Source organism: Lithobates pipiens, unplaced genomic scaffold, assembly GCF_037356315.1.
Source record: "Lithobates pipiens isolate NorthernLeopardFrog02 unplaced genomic scaffold, aLitPip1_a1.2 Scaffold_22, whole genome shotgun sequence".
Classification (NCBI taxonomy): Eukaryota; Metazoa; Chordata; class Amphibia; order Anura; family Ranidae; genus Lithobates; species Lithobates pipiens.
This window is the reverse complement of record NW_027507784.1, coordinates 306,846,000-306,864,211: the sequence shown is the minus strand read 5'-3', so window position 1 is coordinate 306,864,211 and position 18,212 is coordinate 306,846,000. Positions and strand designations below refer to the sequence as shown.

General features: G+C 43.4%; 1 protein-coding gene across 1 annotated transcript in view; it reads left to right on the top strand.

Moving 5' to 3' along the window:
- PRKCB (protein kinase C beta) overlaps positions 1-18,212 on the top strand; it is a 344,681-nt gene that overhangs the window by 171,584 nt on the left and 154,885 nt on the right. The window contains exon 3 of the mRNA XM_077449335.1: positions 1,628-1,710. Coding sequence (XP_077305461.1) covers positions 1,628-1,710 — 83 coding nt within the window. The remainder of the gene's footprint in view (positions 1-1,627; positions 1,711-18,212) is intronic.

The following is an 18,212-nucleotide window of genomic DNA, read 5'->3' as shown; positions in this document are numbered from 1 at the left end:
GAGAAGCCATGTGGGGGACACAGCAAACATGGGAGAAGGTGCTCTGGTCAGATGAGACCAAAATTTTACTTTTTTTTTTTTTTTTTACCTAAAAGCAAAACGCTATGTGTGGCAAGAAAACCTAACACTGCACATCACCCTGAACACACCATCCCCACCGTGAAAGATGGTGGTGGCAGCAGCATGTTGTGGGGAAGCTTTTGTTCAGGAGGGACAGGGAAGCTGGTCAGAGTTGATGGGAAGATGGATGGAGCCAAATACAGGGGAATCATAGAAGAAAACTTGTTAGTCTTCAGAAGACTCCAGACTGGGGAGGAAGTTCACCTTCCATCAGGACAATGACTCTAAACGTACAGCCAGAGCTACAATGGAATGATTTAGAATAGATCAAAACATATTCATGTGTTGGAATGGCCCAGTCAAAGTCCAGACTTAAATCTAATTGAGAATCTGTGTCAAGAATTAAACATTGCTGTTCAGAGGCAAAAAGTTCACTTTGATGTGCAAAGCTGGTAGAGACATCTCCAAAAAGACTTGCAGCTGTAATTGCAGTGAAAGGCGGTTCTATAAAGTTGTTGGGGGGGGGGGGGTCTCAATACAAATGCACCCCCACACTTTTCACTTATTTATTTGTAAAACAATTTGAAAACCATTTATCATTTTTCTTCCACATCAGAGCTATATGCTACTTTGTGTTGGTCTATCACATAAAATCCCAATAAAATACATATATATTTTTGGTTGTAACATGACAAAATGTGGAAAATTTCAAGGGGTATGAATACTTTTTAAGGCACTGTGTGTGTGTGTGTGCGTGTATATATGTATATATAATATATACCAACATCCCCTGAACACCAGCTGAAAATTGCAACCACTTTGGCAGCTTGCATTGGCGGGGCAGAACACTATTTGAAGCACATAAAGGAGCTGCTTTACCTGCCAAAGGATTTTTGTCCATCCAGTCCTTAGATTTGCACAGCCAGGATGGTGACCTAAAACGTAATTTTTGCAGTTAAACAATAGAACCTGATCACCACCCTCCCCTAGCCTGTAATTGGATAATGCAGGGGCAACAGTATATTGGTGATCACATCTCTCTACTCACTGTTCTCTCTCTCTCTTGCTGTCAGCATGTTCACTGTCAGCACATATACATACAGAAAAGCCCGATCTTCTTTTGGCTCTGCCCTTTCTATTATTATGAATGATACTACAGCATGAAACTGATGTCAAGTCAAATTCAGTTACATAAAGGGGCAGATTCACTAGAACCAGCGCACACAGGATCTGGGGCAGCTGTGCATGGTAGCCAATCCGCTTCTAAATTCAGCTTCTTCAATTAAGCTTTGACAATAAAAATTAGAAGCTGATTGGTTACTATGCAGAGCTGCACCAGATTCAGTTTTTAAAGCACTTTCCGACCTGAATACACCACCAATGATGATGATTCTGTAAGCACAAAATGAACTCAACTGAAGTCGGGGGATAGAGGGTGAGGGTGGAGTGTCATCCTGTAGCGGCCACTTACCTCTGTTGCTGCAATGCTGATAACATTTTAAAATATGTTATTATTTAAAGTGGATCTTTATGAGCTTTTGAGCTGATCTTTTGTTTCTCTCCACAGTTTGCTGCTTTGTGGTACACAAGCGCTGCCATGAATTTGTTACCTTCTCCTGTCCTGGGGCTGACAAAGGACCTGCGTCTGATGTGAGTATTGTTCCTCAGTCCTAATTCTTTTCTTTTGGCCTTGAGTGCAGACAGGTAAACCTAAAATATAACTCCACCTTTTACAAAAAGAAGTAAAAAAAATAAAATAAAAAATACGGAGCCTGTAAAACATTACAAACCCGATCAGTGCATGGTTGGCCAATGTACAGGCTCCTACAGACCCTTCCTCCTCTTCCCTGTCTGTACCAAGGTCCAAACTTTCAGTTAGATTGCTGGAGGAAATATTATTGGGCTACGAGTGCAGTGATGACTGTTTTATTTGGGAATTGCAAGTCTATTTGAAGCAGTGGCAGATGGGACTTGTAGTCTATTCATTCACAGAGGTGACTGGTGTTTAACATGGTTTTGGAGGTGGAGATAGCCTTTAATTCTCTAAACGAGAAGAAGAGGATTGACACATTTATTTTTTACAGGTGCTTGTACAGCACCATCAATTTATGCAGTGTACAGTGTACATTCACATCAGTCCCTGCCCTAAAGGAGTCCAAACTCGCATTCCTATGTACAGTACACATATTAAGGCCAATTTCTACTTCTACTTACCTAGGTGGTTACAACACCACCGACTACAATACTGAGAACCAAACAAACAAACATTGCTGATGGCTCAGTTCTCAGAGCTCCCTGAGCAGAGAGCTGGTGACTGATAGTCACCGGCTCTCTGCTCTGCCCCCCCCTTCCTCGCTCACTGAAACACTTGGCTGGGGTGGGGGTGAGAGCGGCCGGCTCAGGCTCTCAGTGCCTCGTTGAGAGGCTAAGCCGGGTACTGGTCCAGGCATGCAGGTGGATCCCGGCTTCATTGTCACGATCTATCCCTAGCCTGGTCCGGCTCTGTGACATCAGCCAAGAACTGGCTTCAGCCTGCTGAAAACAATGGACTGCACTCCTCTGATCCACAGGAGAACTACAATCATAGAGGGTGTGCTGGATTTTTTCAAATCTTAACAGTGACATGCACTTTAACCACCTTAGTGCTTACTCCTGTACACCTTCTATAGACCAGAACAGTTTTTTGACATTTCTGCTATGGACTTGTTGTTTTCTACAAGTGTCATTATGTAAGATAACAAGGTAATACATATATTGTATATAGCATGGTCTATATCTTTTGGTGATGTTATCTTGCAAACATACTACTTTTGTCCATGGATTGCACACAAATAAAGTGGCAACGCTAAATGTTGACCTTTATCATTGTTTGACAAAAAAAATGTTACTCTGTAGATTAGATTATTAGATAAAATTATGCAATTTATTCTAGAATTTGATAGTTACGATTCTGGTACAAAGCAATGCAAAGTTATTTGCAAAAATGAAGTATTGTATTTCCAAATTTGCACTTTTTTATTGCAACACTAAAAAAAATAACAAGTAAAACGAATGAAAACAAATGTATATAATCCGAAAAAAAAAATACATACAGATTGCTTGCTTGAAATGACAGCATATGCAACTGAAATACAAAAGTAAGAGTTATTTTGTATATCAATCTCCCATCTGAACAGTGTTTATACAAGCTTTGTCAGGTGAGGTTTTTGATAGCAGCAGCTTTTCTAGCTGTCATTTATACAGCAGGGAGTTGCAGGCAAGAGCAAGGGGTGAGTGGCAGCAGTGCAGGAGGACCAGGTTTACTGCCTTGTACACTGCAATGACGTTTTTTGGGTGTATGTAGTGCAGGCAGTGTCCACAACTGGTTAATTTTTAAATCGGTCACCAAGCTGTGCAAATCAAATGTAGCTTCTGATGTAAAAATGTTTTCTTTTAAAATGATGATTGGCCCCATCCCTCCTACCTCTCAAATCTCCCTATTGGTCATTTAATGCGATGGTCAACCTCATAACCCAACAGGAGGCAAGGACCATGTTTTACAGGAAATGGATATATTTCCATGCAGATATAGTTTAGCATATATCTAATGGTGGGGTTGACTTTAATTTTCACATATAATCCTAATCTTGGCTTCAACAAGCAGCTTCGACTCTTCAGACTTCACTGGCTCCATTCTTAGTGGTTTCAGTGACAAGATGGTGAATACATTATCAGGTAGACCGCCCCAAAAGCCACACCTTTTAAAAATGAATCTCCAATGGCAGCTCTCATTTCTTCTCATTAGTTCCCCTCTAAGTGAGATCCCCCTTTGGTTCCTCATGTATTGCTCTGTAGAAGTTCTCTGACTTGCTTAATTCACTGGAGTTTGTCAGATGGATATACAATTCAGCATTTTATCTATTGAGATGTCATGTTTATGTATCCCTGTCTTTAGGAAATGAAACGCCTGTTTTTTATTTTTTTATATTTTCCACCCCCTTACCCTTCTACAGTTCACACAGGGGAAACCATAAGGCCTCATGCACACGAGACGCAGATGAAACCTCTGTTAAAAAAAAGCTGAAACGCGTTTTGCCGCGTTTGCATGCCACGTTTAGACGCGTTTGCGTTTAAACGCGTTTAGAAAGATAACATCATGTAGACCCTCCCCAAGCTCTCTAAGCATTTTTTTTAACTATTTCTGCTATTTTGATCAGAGTGAGCAGCAGCAGCATAGAGAGCAGTTGTACACTTGCATTTGCCGTGTCACTTGCCACGGCACCTGCCACAAGTTGTGGATTGTCCACTTGCCACGTCACTTGCCACAAGTTGGGGATTGTCCACTTGCCACATCACCTGCCACGTCACCTGCCACAAATTGTGGATTGTCCACTTGCCACGTCACTTGCCACATCACCTGCCACGTCACTTGTCACGAGATGTGGATTGTCCACTTTCCACGTCATCTGCCATGCCACCTGCCACAAGCTGTGGATTGTCCACTTGCCACGTCACCAGCCACATCACCTGCCACAAGTTGTGGATTGTCCACTTGCCACGTGACTTGCCACATCACCTGCCACGTCACTTGCCACATCACCTGCCACAAGTTGTGGATTGTCTACTTGCCGCGCCACTTGCCACATCACCTGCCACGTCACTTGCCACGTCACCTGCCACAAGTTGTGGATTGTTCACTTGCCACGTCACTTGCCACAAGCTGTGGATTGTCCACTTGCCACATCACTTGCCACGTCACTTGCCACGTCACCTGCCACAAGTTTTGGATTGTCCACTTGCCACGTCACTTGCCACGTCAGCTGCCACGTCACTTGCCACGTCACCTGCCACAAGTTGTGGATTGTCCACTTGCCACGTCACTTGCCACGTCACCTGCCACGTCACTTGCCACGTCAGCTGCCACGTCACTTGCCACAAGATGTGGATTGTCCACTTGTCACATCACCTGCCACATCACCTGCCACATCACTTGCCACATCACCTGCCACGTCACCTGCCACAAGTTGTGGATTGTCCACTTGCCACGTCACTTGCCACAAGTTGTGGATTGTCCACTTGCAATTGCAATTGTTTAAAATATTTTTCTAATGGTTTTTCATCATTTGCAATCATTTTTGAGATTTTTAATGTAAAAAAAAAGGTCGCCTTTAAAAACGCATATAAACGCAAACGCGGCTAAACGCGGGTGCCGCGTTTTGCGTCTGAAACGCAGAAATTTTTGTTTCTGAACGCATTTTTTTGCTTCTGGAAAAACGAGATTAAACTCAACTGCATATAAACGGAAAAAAACGAGACTGTGTGCATGGACACATAGGATAACATTGAATGAGTTCAGGTGCAGTTGAAAAAACTGTCCAACTGCATCTGAACGCGCGTTTAACTGCGTCTCGTGTGCATGAGGCCTAACACCAAAATCATTTTTCTGAATGCGATATCACAGGGCACTGTAGGGTTGATTCTTGGGCTGTTGGGTTATGCTTCCCTTCCAGGTGATTGGAGCAAAGTTTGACACTGCTCAGCATAACCCCTTCCACTCCCAGCATTCCTTCAGTTTTTTGCTGGTGTCCATAGGTGATTGACCTGTCTGTCTCTGCTGAGAGAGCGAGCCTTAGTTGCTTTGATGCATGAATTTTTACTTAAACTGCCTTTCGCTGCTGAGTCTATGTTGCTCTATAGCACTGAAAGTTTTCGGGACTGGTAACTACAGATACTTAAATCCAAGAGGGAAGCACTTAAACCCTGCTAGAGTAGTAGGTATGATCTTTTAGCTGCGTTGGCACTGAAACCTGTGTGTGGTACTCACTTCGGCAGGCAGTTGCATCTGTGAGTTAGCTGGTGGGGTGCTTTACAGGTCCAGGGCAGTGGTCTACTGAGCTAGAGCCCACAACCTGAAGACCTTACAGTGTATACAGTACCTGTCTATAGAGGGTGAAGATTGAGCTTCCTTTTAGAATACCAGCTCAGCATGACACACTTTGTTGAGCTCTTGCAAAGCACCGACTGGAACAGGACCAGGGACCCCAAAGCCTCCAGGTGGTGAAATACTTTGAGGCTAACCCTCCCTTGGCCTCTCGCTGCTAGTGCTAAGAATTGTTAGAATTTCACCCTTTTGTGGGACTGAAAAGTATGGTGAATCTGACACTAGGAATCGGTACCAGGTAGACAAGGCTTCCTTAATTCAGGAGACCTTCTTCCTGACTCAAATTAATTTGTGGGACAGCAAACCGGCTCTGACTCTCAGGCAACATCCAGTTTCCCACTTCGGGAGCTTCTTGTCTATGGAGGAATTCTCAGCTGCCTTTTCCTCTGTTGGAACAGCTGGCGGATATCCATAGGGATTTGCAGAGAGATGACTGTAAGAGGTCTGGGACTTTGTCTACATAGGAGCTACCTTATACTTTATATTTTCTGTTGCATCTTCGTACTGAAGAGAACCTGTACAAGGACTCAGCCCACTCTAACAAAGTAGTTCACACAACAATACTTGATGGAATACTTGATGGAAAAGAGAATAGATAATTGGTTTACCCTTACTGTACTGGTGGGCGATGCCCATGTGCATAAGAGCTCTGCAGACAAGAAAAATTGAGCCCTGTTTAGGACATCCCTTTCCTTGGCTAGTATAGCCACCCAACCCACAATTGCATGCATGGGTTTGTCAGGCTTTGCTGATATGGGCATATGGTATAAGCACCTGAAGCCTTTCTGTCCAGGTCATTGACCAGGCAGCACTTGGAGCAATTCCGCGAAGCATGAATGGACTGGGAGGTCTCCTGGCAACTTTCTCACATGGGGCTTATGTCAGTACCTAGTTTCCTGGTCTCAGTTGACAGCAAGGATACCTACCTCCACTTCATGAGTGTTACCTGCACTTCGTGTTGAGGGAACAACATTTTCAGTTTGTGCCTTTGCTCTTTTGCCCAGCCACAGGGGTGTGTGCGTTAACAAAGTGAGGTGCTGGCCTCGGGTTTGGCTCTTCGGTGAGCCAAAGGGATCCCCATTCTGGGTTTTAATGGACAATCTACTAAGCAATAGAAAGCAGGCCTCAGGGACAATGTGCAGCAGACAGTGCAAGTCTTGCAGAAATTCAACTGAGTCTTCAGTCTCCAGAAATCGACCGTGAAGCCATTGCATCCACTGGAATATCTGGGCCTCGTTATGGACACAGCCTTAGCTTGAGTTTTACTTTCCTGGGGAAAACTTCAGACCCTTCGACCAAACGCTGCGGGAGTTGAGGTCCCTGGAATGCTTCTCAATTTGCTTCTCCATATGAGGCTGTAGGGGCTGATGGTAGCCTCCTTCAAGGCAGCCCTGTATGTGCAATTTCATTGCAGGCTGTTGCAACTAAACACCGTGACCATTTTGGACAAAAAGGATGGGGAGGAGTCCACATGAGAGGAAGCTCTTTGTCCTAGTAGTCAGATTGTCTTTTTTTTTTTTTGCAAGGTGCTCTGTAAGCAGTGAACAGATCCTGGTTGCTTAGTTCTAGGATGGCCTTATATTGTGTTTGCATATGTGTGTGTTGACAGTTTATGATTGACATTTAGTGATTTGCAGCTTGTTTAGTGTTTACTGTTGGCAGGGAGAAAGCTAGGTTGGTAAGACTTGAAGAAAGATTACACAAAGTTTTAATGGAAAGAGAATTCTTTAATGTCAGGGACACTTGGATAAGCACTTTAAATCATGCTAGTTTTTAATGCTGGTGCCAAATACATATTTTAATATTTCTTCTACAATCTCTTGACAGTCTCTCTTCTTGGCTCTGTTTGAATCTCCAACCTACACATACTCTACTACATATTCAGAATCTCATGTAGTCCTTGCTCGGTCCATCAGAAACCACAGCAGGGGACTCTGAGTGATCACCGTTCTACCGCTAGTGGGTGGTCACTGTAATGAGAACGCTTTCATATAGAGAATATTTTTTCGCTTTTGGGTTGGCTACCATGCAGGGAATGCCAGGTCCTACTGTGATCAATGACCTTGTGAAACATTTTCCAAAGATCTGGAGCAGTGTTTGAGTTTTTATGTAGACCTGTGCCATTTTGGTACAAGAGCTTCTGTAAACACAGCAAATGATATTCTGGGTTTCTGACGTGCAAATCACTGGGTATGCAATGTGGATGCATGGTAAATCATCGCCCATACATATCAAACATACAGTGCATCCGAAAGTTTGTTTTGTAGTTAGAGATTGCGGTCCATATTTTTTGCACTTAATGTCTATTTTCTTAGACACAATTTTAAATATTTTAAATATATTTTTATATCACTTTGTCAGATGTTATTCCTTAAAGAGGAAGTAAACCCGCCCAAAAAATTTCCATTTTACTAATGTTACTCTAATACTGTACATCAGCCTTCATTCTGTATATGTTATATCTCAAAACGAGCGCTGTAAATACCTTTTTTTCTCTTTTCCAAATTATCTTCCTTCCGGGTATCGCCCGCGCCATTTCAAATTGTTAGATTTCACTCCGGAAATCTCGCGCATGCGCCGTAGCGTCAATAGAAATCCTAACCAAGCCTCGATCTCGGTTGCCGTTACTAAGGCAACAAAGCATTCATTCCCCTGCGTGATGTCTTCAGTCACAAGGTCAGGAAGAGCAGGGATAGGATTACAACGCGAGACTTCTCCTCTGCCGCAATGAGGAGAATGCCTCGTATTAAAAAAAGGCAGAGAGGCAGGAAGATGAAAGTCGGCAATACAGTATACGCCGCATTCGCACGACCACACAGCGCAAGCGCGGCTGACGTCACGGAAATGTAAACGGCGGCTTTTACGAAAATGTGACAAGTAAGTTCACTTTCTCAGGCAGCGATCAGCTGCCTGAGAAAAGTATTATCTAACAAGCTAAACATGTGTAGGAGGGTTTACTTCCTCTTTTTAAGGGGGAATCAGCATCTTTTTAAAATCCCAATATTCAGTTGTTTTATGTTGTAAAGTAATCACAGCACTTCACTTTTTCCAAATTTTGTTATTATTCCAAAATGTAGAATTTTGAGGAAAATAATTTAATCTAAACAATACCCAATGACAACATTTAAGAAGTTTGTTTGAAATCTTTGCAAAATTTATTAAAAATAAAAAGCGCAAAAAATCCCATGTACATAAGTAGTCACAGCCTTTGCTCAATACTTTTGAAGCACCTTTGGCAACAATTACAGCCTCAAGTCTTTTGGAGTATGATGCTACAAGCTTGGCACACCTATTTTTGGGCAGGTTTTCCCATTCCTCTTTGCAGGACCTCTCAAGCGCCATCAAGTTGGATGGGGAGTGTCAGTGCACAGCCATCTTCAGATCTCTCCAGAGATGTTTGGGTTCAAGTCTGAGCTCTGGCTGGGCCACTCAAGGATGTTCAGAGTTGTCCTGTAGGCACTCCTTTGTTATCTTGACTGTGTGCTTAGGGTTTGTTGTCCTGTTGAAAGATGAACCTTTGCCCCAGTCTGAGGGCCAGTGTGCTCTGGAGCAGGTTTTCATCAAGGATATGTCTGTACATTGCTGAATTCAATTTTCCCTCAATCATGATTAGTGTCCCAGTTCCCACCGCTGAAAAACATCCCCACAGCATGATGCTGCCACCACCATGCTTCACTGTAGGGATGGTATTGGCAAGGTGATGAGCAGTGCCTGGTTTCCTCCAGATATGCTTTGTTTCATCAGATCAGAGAATTTTGTTTCTCACTGTCTGAGTCCTTCATGTGCCTTTTTTGGAAAACTCCACTTGGGCTGTCATGTGCCTTTTATTGAGGAACGGATTCCGTCTGACCACTCTACCATACAGACCTGATTGGTGGAGTGCTGCAGAGAGGGTTGTTCTTCTGGAAGGTTCTCCTCTCTCCACAGAGAAACGCTGGAATGGGTCAGTGACCATCAGGCTTGGTCGCCTTTGTGCTCTGACATGCACTGTTAACTGTGGGACCTTATATAGACAGGTGTGTGCCTTTCCAAATCATGTCCAATCAACTGAATTTACCACAGGTGGACACCAATCAAGTTGTAGAAACACCTGAGATCAGTTTGGAGTGTCATGGCAAAGGCTGTGAATACTTGTGTACATGTGATTTATTTTTTTTGTGTTATTTATTTTTTTATAAATTAGCAAAAATTTTTAACTTCTTTGATGTTCTCATTATGGAGAATTGTTTGTAGAATTTTGAGGAAAATAATTGAATCCATTTTGGAATAAGGCTGTATGTAACATGACAAAATGTGGAAAAAGTGAAGTGCTGTGAATACTTTTCGGATTGCACTGTAAGCTATTTTTCTTTGAATGCCTGCTATATTTGACTTTTTTTTTTTTTTACTTGATTGTGCATGTTTCATTTTCATTATATACTAAGGCCTCATGCACACTGGATGTTTTTACAGCTGCTGTTTTTGGCTTCAGACGTTTTTGGCAGGGAAAAAAACACAGAACTGGTGGGTTTTGTGACGAGTTTTTCAGCTGTAAAAATGCTCTAACTCTGAAAAAAGCTTAAAAATTTGGCTTTTCTTTTATCTGCGTTTTTTGAACCATAAGCTTTTGTGGGGGTATAATTTCCTTTAAAACAAACCCCTGAAAAATGCTGAAAAAAGCTACTGCAAAAACGCTGCAAAACTCATTCTACAGCTACAACTTTCTACAGCTAATGCTACTGGCTCTTTTATAACATTCAGTGTGCATAAGGTCTTTCTAAGACTTTATGGTGATCTATGGTTTTAGCTTGCACTGTACTACACTTAACATAACAGCAGCAGTAAAGTTTAAGGTATTGTACCCTTTTACGCTATTATTCCTAAGAGACCTGATTCTGTAAGGTTTTATTATTGAACGTTTAAAAGCTGTTGAATTTTTCAGCAGATCTAATCTTTCTAAACGATCTCGTTGGAGCCTAGAGTCATAGCCTGTGATTGAATCTTTACCTACATATACTCCTGCTGGTTTCAAGAAAGTTCTTTGCTCCCTCTAGTGGATAAAAGGGAAACTGCCTTTTTATATTACTTGGTTAAATCTGTATTTATAGTCTAATCTCCACACCAGTTGCGGTCCGTCTATTAGGGTGCTGCCCCCCATCCATGCGTCCGGTCCCCTTATCTACATGTGGGGTGCATTTTTTTTTTTTTTTTAGCCAAAGGCTTCAAAAAAGGGTGGGTTTGGGGCACAGAGTAGTGCGGGGTGTGGGGGTGGGTTGCAAGCAGTGGATTGCCCCCCCCCCCCCCCAAAAAAAAACACACTGGCCGCTAGAGCTGCACAATTGATCGTCAAGAATCATTATTGCGATCTTGACTAAAGTGTTTCAAAATTTTTCTATGCAGAGAATTCTCTCTGCTCTTCAGAAGCCACAGCCATCAAAAGAAAGGAAGAGAAAAACTGGGCAGTCTGCCAAGAATCAAAAAATTATTTATCAGTTGAACTTAAAGAGGGATTCCACCAAAAAAAAAAAATATTAAAAGCCAGCAGCTATAAATACTACAGCTGCTGACTTTTAATAAATGGACACTCACCTGTCCCGGGTTCCAGCGATGCCGGCAGACGCAGATCGATCGCTCGGCTCTCGGCTGCTGCCGCCACCATTCTAGGTGAGGGAATCAGGAAGTGAAGCGAATCGGCTTCACTTCCCGGTTCCCTACTGCGCATGCGCGAGTCACGCAGCGCAATAGGAATTCTCCCCGCTGTCTCTGAGACTCGTATGTGTCCCAGCAGACAACGCGGCAGGGCAGGAAATGGCGTAGACTCCCACGGGAGTCTATGCCCGGAAGTGGGTGTAAATAGCTGTCTTTGACAGGTATCTCCACCCCCCTCCCCCCTGAAAGGTGCCAATTGTGACACCGGAGGGGGGGAGGGATCCGATCAGCGGAGGTTCCACTTTAGGGTGGAACCCCGCTTTAAGTATAAAGATTGTAACAATTTGTCAATGGAATAGACTTTGTGTGCAAGTGAAAAAAGTTTAACCACTTAAACACTAAACCTTTTTCTGACATTTGTTGGTTTCAAGTTAAAATCTTAATTTTTTAGCACAAAAAAAAAAAAAATTCTGAACCCCCAAACATTTATATATATATATATATATTTTTTTAGTAGACACCCTAGAGAATAAAATGGTGGTTGTTGAAATATTTTATTATGTCGCACTGTATTTGCGCAGCGGTCTTTCAAATGCAATTTAAACAAAAAAATTACTTTAACTGGTTGCTGACCGCCGGCCGTCAAATGACGGCCAGGCGGCGCAGCTATCGTGGCGGGAGGCCGTCATATGACGGCCTCCCGTTTAAACAGGGATGCGCGCGATCGTGCGCGCGCATCCCTGTTTCTTCGGTGGCGGCGTGTCACGGAGACACCGCTCGCCACCGAAGGGGGTGAACAGCCATTCGTTATCACAGCCGATCACGTGGGTAAACAGCCAGCCAATGGCTGTTTACCAGTGTCGGTGACGAGCAGTGTTCCCGGGGAACACGCCGCCACCGACGTGCACGCGCAGCGCGCTCGCGATCGCGCGCATGCGCCGTGCACGTAGGGGGTGTGACCATCTGTGATCGGCCGTGACTTCATCACGGCCGATCACAGATGGTCACACCCCCTACGTGCACGGCGCATGCGCGCGATCGCGAGCGCGCTGCGCGTGCACGTCGGTGGCGGCGTGTTCCCCGGGAACACTGCTCGTCACCGACACTGGTAAACAGCCATTGGCTGGCTGTTTACCCACGTGATCGGCTGTGATCCTTTCACAGCCGATCACTAAAATGTAAACAAACCGCGGTAACGGGATGTTACCGGGTTCTCCTCCTCACACACCGATCGTGTGTGAGGAGGAGATTGCGGTAACATCTCGTTACCGCATACAGTGTACACCAAACATACTGATTGCCCCCCCCCCCCAATAAAGAGGACCTGTCACCACCCCTCATAGTACCTGTCAATCACAGTCCATCAGAGTACCTGTCACAGTCCATCAGAGTATTTGAGTACCTGTCCCAGCCCATCAGAGTACCCGAGTACCTGTCCCAGCCCATCAGAGTACCCGAGTACCTGTCCCAGCCCATCAGAATACCCGAGTACCTGTCCCAGCCCATCAGAGTACCCGAGTACCTGTCACAGCCCATCAGAGTACCTGTCCCAGCCCATCAGAGTACCCGAGTACCTGTCCCAGCCCATCAGAGTACCCGAGAACCTGTCCCAGCCCATCAGAGTACCCGAGTACCTGTCCCAGCCCATCAGAGTACCCGAGTACCTGTCCCAGCCCATCTGAGTACCCGAGTACCTGTCCCAGCCCATCTGAGTACCCGAGTACCTGTCCCGGCCCATCAGAGTACCCGAGTACCTGTCACAGTTCATCTGAGTACCCGAGTACCTGTCCCGGCCCATCAGAGTACCCGAGTACCTGTCCCGGCCCATCAGAGTACCCGAGTACCTGTCCCGGCCCATCAGAGTACCCGAGTACCTGTCTCGGCACATCAGAGTACCCGAGTACCTGTCTCGGCACATCAGAGTACCCGAGTACCTGTCACGGCCCATCAGGGTACCCGAGTACCTGTCACGGCCCATCAGGGTACCCGAGTACCTGTCACGGCCCATCAGGGTACCCGAGTACCTGTCACGGCCCATCAGGGTACCCGAGTACCTGTCACGGCCCATCAGGGTACCCGAGTACCTGTCACGGCCCATCAGGGTACCCGAGTACCTGTCACAGTCCATTAGAGTACCGAGTACCTGTCACAGTCCATTAGAGTACCGAGTACCTGTCACAGTCCATTAGAGTACCGAGTACCTGTCACAGTCCATTAGAGTACCGAGTACCTGTCACAGCCCATCTGAGTACCCGAGTACCTGTCACAGTTCATCTGAGTACCTGTCACCGCCCTTCAGAGTACCCAAATACCAGTCACCAAACCATCAGAGTACCTGTCACCAGGCCATCAGAGTACCTGAGTACTTGTCACCAGGCCATCAGAGTACCCGAGTACCTGTCACCAGGCCATCAGAGTACCCGAGTACCTGTCACCAGGCCATCAGAGTACCCGAGTACCTGTCACCAGGCCATCAGAGTACCCGAGTACCTGTCACCAGGCCATCAGAGTACCCGAGTACCTGTCACCAGGCCATCAGAGTACCCGAGTACCTGTCACCAGGCCATCAGAGTACTTGAGTACCTGTCACCAGGCCATCAGAGTACCCGAGTACCTGTCACCAGGCAATCAGAGTACCCGAGTACCTGTTCCAGTCCATCTGAGTACCCGAGTACCTGTCACAGTCCACCTGAGTACCCGAGTACCTATCTCCAGCCCATCGGAGTACCCGAGTACCTATTTGCAGCCCATGTCTCATAGAATATACGTTGGGGTGTTTACTTTCCAAAATGGGGTCATTTTGTGGGTAATTTCACTGTCCTGGTGGTCCAGGACCTTCAAAAGTGTGATGGGTAGGAATGAAATAAGATGTGTCATTTATGCTCCTAGAACGCCTGAACGTACTACTTCAATGTTTGGCCCATCTATGTGGCCAGGCTGTGTAAAAGTCCTACACATGTGGTATCGCCATACTCGGGAGGAGTAGCAGAATGTATTTTGGGATGTAATTTTTGCTATATACATTCTATGTGTTAGAAATATCTTATAAATTGACAATTTTGTGTAAAAAAAAAATGCGTTTTAATTTTTTTCCACATATTCCAAAAACTTCTGGAAAAAAATGAACCGTTCAAAAGACTCATTATGCCTCACAGATTATACGTTGGGGTGTCTGCTTTCCAAAATGGGGTAATTTTATGGGAAATTCCATTGTCCTGGTACTCCAGGGCCTTCAAAAGTGTAATAGGTGGTTGAGAAATGAGATGCGTAATTTTTGCTCATAGAACGTCTGAAGGTACTACATCAATGTTAGTGCTCTGTATGTGGCCAGGCTGTGTAAAAGTCTCACACACGTGGTATCGCCGTACTCGGGAAGAGTAGCAGAATGTATTTTGGGGTGTAATTTTTGCTATATACATGCTATGTGTTAGAAATATCTTATAAATTGACAATTTTGTGTAAAAAAAAATGCGTTTTAATTTTTTTCCACATATTCCAAAAACTTCTGGAAAAAAATTAACCATTCAAAAGACTCATTATGCCTCACAGATTATACGTTGGGGTGTCTGCTTTCCAAAATGGGGTGATTTTATGGGAAATTCCATTGTCCTGGTACTCCAGGGACTTCAAAAGTGTAATAGGTGGTTGAGAAATGAGATGCGTCATTTTTGCTCGTAGAACGTCTGAAGGTACTACATCGATGTTGGTGCTCTGTATGTGGCCAGGCTGTGTAAAAGTCTCACACATGTGGTATCGCCGTACTCGGGAAGAGTAGCAGAATGTATTTTGGGGGGTAATTTGTTGTATACATATGCTGTGTGTGAGAAATAACCTGATAATATGACAATTTAGTAAAAAAAAATAAAAAAAAATAAAAAATCTTCATTTTGCAAAGAATTGTGGGAAAAAATGACAACTTAAAAAAACTCACCATGCTACTTACTTAATACCTTAGGATGTCTACTTTGTAAAAAGGGGTCATTTGGGGGGTATTTGTACTTTCCTGACTAGTTAGAGTCTCAAGAAATGAGATACACCTGATGTACTGAAGGCCTGATCAGAATTGATGAATTTTCAGTGATTGGCACCATAGTTTGTAGACTCTATAACTTTCACAAAGACCAAATAATATACACTAATGTGGGTTATTTTTACCAAAGATATGTAGCAGTATAAATTTTGGCCAAAATTTATGAAGAAAAATTACTAATTAGCAAAAATTTATGACAGAAACGAAGAAAAAGGCATTTTTTTCACAAAATTTATGTTTTATTTTATTTATAGCACAAAAAATAAAAAACCCACTAGTGATTAAATACCACTAAAAGAAAGCTCTATTTGTGTGGAAAAAAGGACGCAAGTTTCATATGGATACTGTGTTGGATGACTGAGTAATTGTCATTCAAAGTGTGAGAGCGCTGAAAGCTGAAAATTGGTCTGGTCAGGAAGGGGGTGTAACTGCACTGTACTGAGGTGGTTAATGAATGAAAAAAAATGAAAAACTAACCTGTAAAGTTGGCCCTTTTTTTTTTGTATAATGTAAAATTTTACGTCGCGAGAATCGTGATCTTTTTATTCTAAGTGAAAAAAATGTGATTCTCATTTTGGCCAGAATTGTGCGGCTCTACTGGCCACCACTGCTTCCCACCATCCTTTATAGTAAGTTTGATTTCTATCAGGCATGAAACCGAGTTGGATTTATTCATTACCTGCCTTGTCCTGTTATTTTGACCCTAATAGTTTTATAACTGAGATTTCAGTTTTTATTGTGATTTTAGGAAGCTGGTTTTAGTGACTATTGGTGACTGGTAGAATTGAGTGCTTAGAACTTCTCTTTAGCACTTCAACTTTCTTTTTATACTTGCTCACAAGGCATCTCAGTGTTAATAACCATTCATATGTTAGTGTTGCCACCTATTGAATTCTGTGCTAGGTTCATAGGGACTCCATAATAGAACGCTGCTGACCAAAAGATGGAGAATACTTTTTAAGACCTTGTGATTTCACTTCATCTCATAAAACTGATTATTCTAGGGCCGTATCCTGATGGATCACCATTTGCAAGCAGGCAAGAGTCGGTCACTATTGTGTAGAGCAGCCTTTCTCGACCTTTTCAACACTGAGGAACCCTTGATATAACTTTCTGGTCTCAGGGAACCCTGCTAAAAATTACTATATCTACAACTCATGATACATTAGTGTGATGGTCAGTGGGAAGAATGCTCCTTACACTTGTGGACACTGGAAAGAATTACCCCTTACAGATAACTATAAATATCAATGGTGGCAGTGGGAACTTATCTGAGAGGCAGAAATTGCTAATTTCTCAAGGAACCCCCAGCAACCACTGGAGGAACCCTGGTTGAGAAACCCTGGTGTAGAGGGTTAAGGTGTATGTCCAGCCACAACATTTTTTTTTTTTTCTTAGTTTTTGATAGTATTAGAAGTATTAGAACCCCTGTCATAGTTTAACTGCTATCTGGGTCTTCGGAGAAATGTCCCCCCCACTTTTTGCCCTGCTGACAACATTCTAGCAAGCCGGAAGTGCGGGGAACTTTCCAACCGCAGCGGAGAAAGAGAAATATTAATGGTTTTCTTTAATAGAATAGGAGAAGCCTAGAACGTCTGTCCGTTTTTAGTTTATTTGTAACAAAAAGCCAGCACTCCAACTGTTTAATGTGTTACTGAGGTTATAAATGCAAGAATGAGCTTCAAAATGCAAAGAGATGCACAGTTACATGACGTTGTGGTCCCCTTTGTCATGGTGACAGATGGAAGTGGGGGTAAATCTGACGAAAGCCCCGAATAGCAGTTAATACCCAACAGGAGTTCTAATCCTTCCCCAATCTATTCAAAACTATTTTTTTTTTTTCATTTCGCTTTAACACCCTGTAAGGCACATCCTATTTGCTTATAGCGGATTGCAGTGGTTTTCCATCCTGTTTGCATTCTCTGTGACTTTTAGCAAGGAAAATTTTAATTTGTAATTTTTAAGTAAGAGATTTGTCCAACAAATGAGAGCATAAAAATATCCAAAGACCCAAAATGGACAGCAGAAACCACTTATGAGGTCTGGGAATATTCTCTGTAGATCCATTCCAGAGTGCTACATTGATGTCTTGCCAGCCTGTAAAGTGTATTGTACCCGGTGCCAGTTTGAAGCAAAGCTATTATGAACTTGCTATATGGCCATGGCGCCACTATTATTAGCATGTAATAAAAAAGAAGAAAAAGTTTTCGGGACTTTAAATGAGGCTGGCACTAAAGGAATGCCTGCCTCCATCCCTATCAATAATATATAAGGGGAGAGAACAGAGTTGGGACTTTAAATGAAGCACACATCAGTAAAAGAGTAAGTCAAGTGACTATAATATTTATTTATTTAATAAAGTCCATGATATGTTATACAAACATTTTGGGCATCAACCTCTAAAATGCTCTGGGCATACAGCCTCCACACAATAACTCATGGACTAATATTACAAGGTAAATTACAATCCAATACACATTGACATGAAATACAAAAAGCAGTAAATGCATATTATAAACGTATCCTACTGTGGTTGAACCCAAAATGGCCAGGATAACCATGGTAAGTGAATAC